The sequence below is a fragment of the Echiichthys vipera genome (genome assembly GCF_963691815.1).
Source record: "Echiichthys vipera genome assembly, chromosome: 4".
Taxonomy (NCBI): domain Eukaryota; kingdom Metazoa; phylum Chordata; class Actinopteri; order Perciformes; family Trachinidae; genus Echiichthys; species Echiichthys vipera.
Window position 1 is genome coordinate 32,313,710 of NC_139829.1, and position 3,846 is coordinate 32,317,555.

The following is a 3,846-nucleotide window of genomic DNA, read 5'->3' on the forward strand; positions in this document are numbered from 1 at the left end:
GTAAATGTACTACTGTAAAGTATCAAAAATGCCATATAAATATATATATACCAAAGATTGATTTGACAGACGCACACATGCACGCGCACACACACGCACACACACACACACACACACGCGCGCTTTCAGTACAGCAGCTGACCACAGCGAGGGGCTGGTAGTGGAAACCAAAGAGCTAACTTATGGTTGGACGAGCACCCGGAGAGAAAATCAGCTGAGCGTGAGTCAAACTGCAACCATCCATTTCCCCATTTCCTCTGTCACATGACCCGAGCGTGCTGTTTGATCTCTCTGTGATGACACCGAGTGCATTTGACCGTGTGGCGTTTTCTTACGTGTTCAGCAAATATGAGCAGAGCTCTCTGCTGAGCAGCCAGCTCTGTGATGAAGCCAGAGTTGGACGCAAACTCCCAGATGTCTCCTTCATTACCCGTGTAGAAGAACACGGGGCCGTAGCCTTTCCTCCAGTACTTATCTAAGAGGGGAGGGGAGACAGCACAGTGAGGCGGGTGCTCGTATGTCACAGATGCGTTTCAAACAGGATGTTGTTGGTGTTGTTGGTGTCACCTGAGATCAGGTACCGCTGACTGAAGGTCCCGTTGCCCATGCTGTTGAAGTTGAAGTGGTCCAGAGTCTGAGTGAAGTACTTCTCTGTGAACGGCTCTTCTGTCTTGAATCCATGAGGTTTTCTTGACTGTCAACATGAAAGTGCTCATATTATTCTGAACTCTTCAGTTAAACAATGATAAAGCAGTTTAAGACCTGTGTTCAAAACTACACCTCACATGTCACTGCCCACGCATGTGTACGAAGTATTATTATTAAAACGTGTTATTAGAGTAAACTTAAGCATCGCTTAGTTTGTCACACTTAGTTTGTCACACACTTATGAATAATAGACTGCTGTATACAGGGGGGGCCCTCATGGTAGCCAAATCGGAGCTAAAGTTCCCTCTGTGGCCATAATCATGTGCTAAAGTGTCCTCTAGGAGCCAAATTGTGTGCTAAAGTGCCCTCTAGGTACCAAAACACGCGCAAAAGTGCCCTCCAGGAGCCCAAACATTTGCCAAAGTGCCCTTTAGTAGCCAAAACATGTGCTAAAGTGCCCTCTAGTAGCCAAAACATGTGCTAAAGTATCCTCAAAGAACCAAAACACGCACTAAAGTGTCCTCTGGGAGCCCAAACATGTGCTAAAGTGTCCTCTAGGAGCCCAAACATGTGCTAAAGTGTCCTCTAGGAACCAAAACATGTGCTAAAGTGCCCTCTAGGAGCCCAAACATGTGCTAAAGTGCCCTCTAGGAACCAAAACATGTGCTAAAGTGCCCTCTAGGAGCCCAAACATGTGCTAAAGTGCCCTCTAGGAACCAAAACATGTGCTAAAGTGCCCTCTAGGAACCAAAACATGTGCTAAAGTGCCCTCTAGGAGCTAAAACATGTGCTAAAGTGCCCTCTAGGAGCTAAATCATGTGCTAAAGTGCCCTCTAGGAGCCAAAACATGTGCTAAAGTGCCCTCCTCAGTGCCCTTTTTTCCATTTTCGCCCCTGCCCTTCTAAAAATCTGTGCACGCCCCTGGTTGCAGCTGTAAGTCCTTCGCTTTTGAACAGAAGTTTCCGTAAAAACAAATAAAATAAACAATGTAAACTCAAACGTTACCTGTGAATGAGTGTAGGAGAGGCCGTGCAGCAGCTGGACGCACAGCAGGGCCACGGTTACCGGGAGGAAAGGCCGTTTCTCACTCATGTTACCGGGAAACGCGATTTACTGCGAAATCTGTAACGTTTAGAAGATTTATACTACCGCGCATGCGCCGACCGCACGCGTCACATGACACGATGTTATGGTCCGTGCTGCGTTCAAGTGCGTCACGTATTCTCCACCATTCCCTCCCAGTTGTTACTTTGGTCCGTTTTTCGTGTTGTGTGTATTTTGTGTTAATGTAACTAAGTTTGTCCGTGTCCTCAGATGAAAGTTGTCACAACTAGAATGTATTAATTTGATTTAATGGAGGAAAATATAAAGTAAACATAAGTTAAGTGGTAACATTGTGTAAAGAAGATGCGTTCAAGTGCGTCTTACTCAATACGGACAAGTTCTGTTTACACATTTGACATAAGTTTGGATAAATGCAGCGTTAAGAGTGCTTAATATTTAATGAGTGTAAGTCCAATGAACTGAATAGAATTGGTTCTATCAACTAAATTCACTTTTATTAACTTAAAAATAAACATTACTTACTTATAGTCAAATCATTTTCTATATTTAAGAAGAAGAAGAAGAATTCCTTTATTAGTCAACGGGAAATTCAATTTTTTTACACACTATTATTGTTCATGTTACACACACACAGGCCGAAATACACACACATGCACAGACAGGACCTATATACATGCAATTAATGGAGAGATGTTAGAGGGAAGGGGCTGCCAATGGACTGCCGCCCCGAGCAGTTGGGGGTTCGGTGCCTTGCTCAACAGCACCTCAGCAGTCCCCAGGAGATTAACTGGCACCTCTCCAGCCACCAGTCCACACTCCATTCATGGTCCACACAGGGACTCGAACCCTTCTGTTCCCAGCCGAGTCACCTATGGACTGAGCTGCTGCCGCCCCATGAATTGAGTTTTCCAACTTAAATGATTTAAAGCAATTAGTTTCCTCAAACCGTTTGAGTCGTAATAACTCATCAGGTTTTACAATGTGAAACACAAAAGTATATATACCATATATATATATATATATATATATATATATATATATATATATATATATATATAATACACCATTTACTGAGAAGCCACACTATAAAGTACCTTTTACATACTGCCTTGCATTATTTCAGATTTATGCAGATGTTTGTTAAATGCATGTTGCCTTATGTAATGTGATATTATTATTATTTTATTATTTTATTCTTCTTATTCTTATTCTTCTTATTATTATTATCATTCGGAATAGCTTCAGTGCATTCTGTTGCAGCCGTTTGTCAAAACAAATACAAATAAAAGTTCAAAATCAAACTTTAAATCATATAAATCAAAGGGTCTGTGTTGCACCGTGGGTTGTTGTGTCCAAACAAATGTCCAGTTTCACCAAAAACACGGTTTATTGAACCAGAAAACTCCCGTGCGTCTCCTGCTCCAGTAAAAAAAAAACATTTGTCCACCCAGGTGCATGCTGGTCCCTCACCGACAGCCCACCTGTATAACTCCAGGTGCCCCCTGACGTGCCCGAATGACACAAAACACAAATAATAAACAAGAAACTCCTCTACTGAGTCTCAGCCGCCCTCAGATATAAAGCATTATGTCATAGTGGGTGTGGCCACCGTGAGCCTTTAGTGCTGCACATTAACAACAACCTGTGCAGCAGGTCGACCCGGTGGGCCCAGCGCTGGAGATAACAAGTCACTTCCTGGTTTCCCAACACTACGACAGTGTGTGTGCACCGTAATGATTCATGTTTGAGGAGCTGTGACTCCAGGAAAACTCACTTCCCTTAATAAAACAATCCTGGTAAAGAGAGGTCAAAGGTCAAAAACAGTGATGTTTTAATGGGAAACCTCAGTTTGTTCCTGTGATTTTCCCGTTTATGAGACGTGATGTGAGTGATCACAAAGAGCGTGGTGTAAGAAACAAACATGAAGCCGATCCCTGACAGGTGCATCAAAGCCTGTGTGACTCACGTGTGCTGCAGTGAGTACGTGCAACACTGACACACAGGTGAATTCCACTGGGACATGGTGATGGAGGACTTCCTTGTAGGAGCGGGGAGGAGGGTGGAGGGTGGAGGGTGGAGACTCCTGAGGAGACCGGTTTCACTCGCTCTCACTTCCCTGTTTGCAGTGAAGAA

The 3,846-nt window shown here is 43.7% G+C and overlaps 1 protein-coding gene across 1 annotated transcript in view; it reads right to left on the reverse strand.

Annotated features, from left to right (window-relative positions):
* dpp7 (dipeptidyl-peptidase 7) overlaps nucleotides 1–1,781 on the reverse strand; it is a 32,376-nt gene extending 30,595 nt beyond the window's left edge. The window contains exons 1-3 of the mRNA XM_083912184.1: nucleotides 1,654–1,781; nucleotides 568–694; nucleotides 336–475 (exon numbers count right to left, since the gene is read on the reverse strand). Coding sequence (XP_083768310.1) covers nucleotides 336–475; nucleotides 568–694; nucleotides 1,654–1,740 — 354 coding nt within the window. The 5' untranslated portion in view covers nucleotides 1,741–1,781. The remainder of the gene's footprint in view (nucleotides 1–335; nucleotides 476–567; nucleotides 695–1,653) is intronic.
* Nucleotides 1,782–3,846: the final 2,065 nt, after the last annotated feature.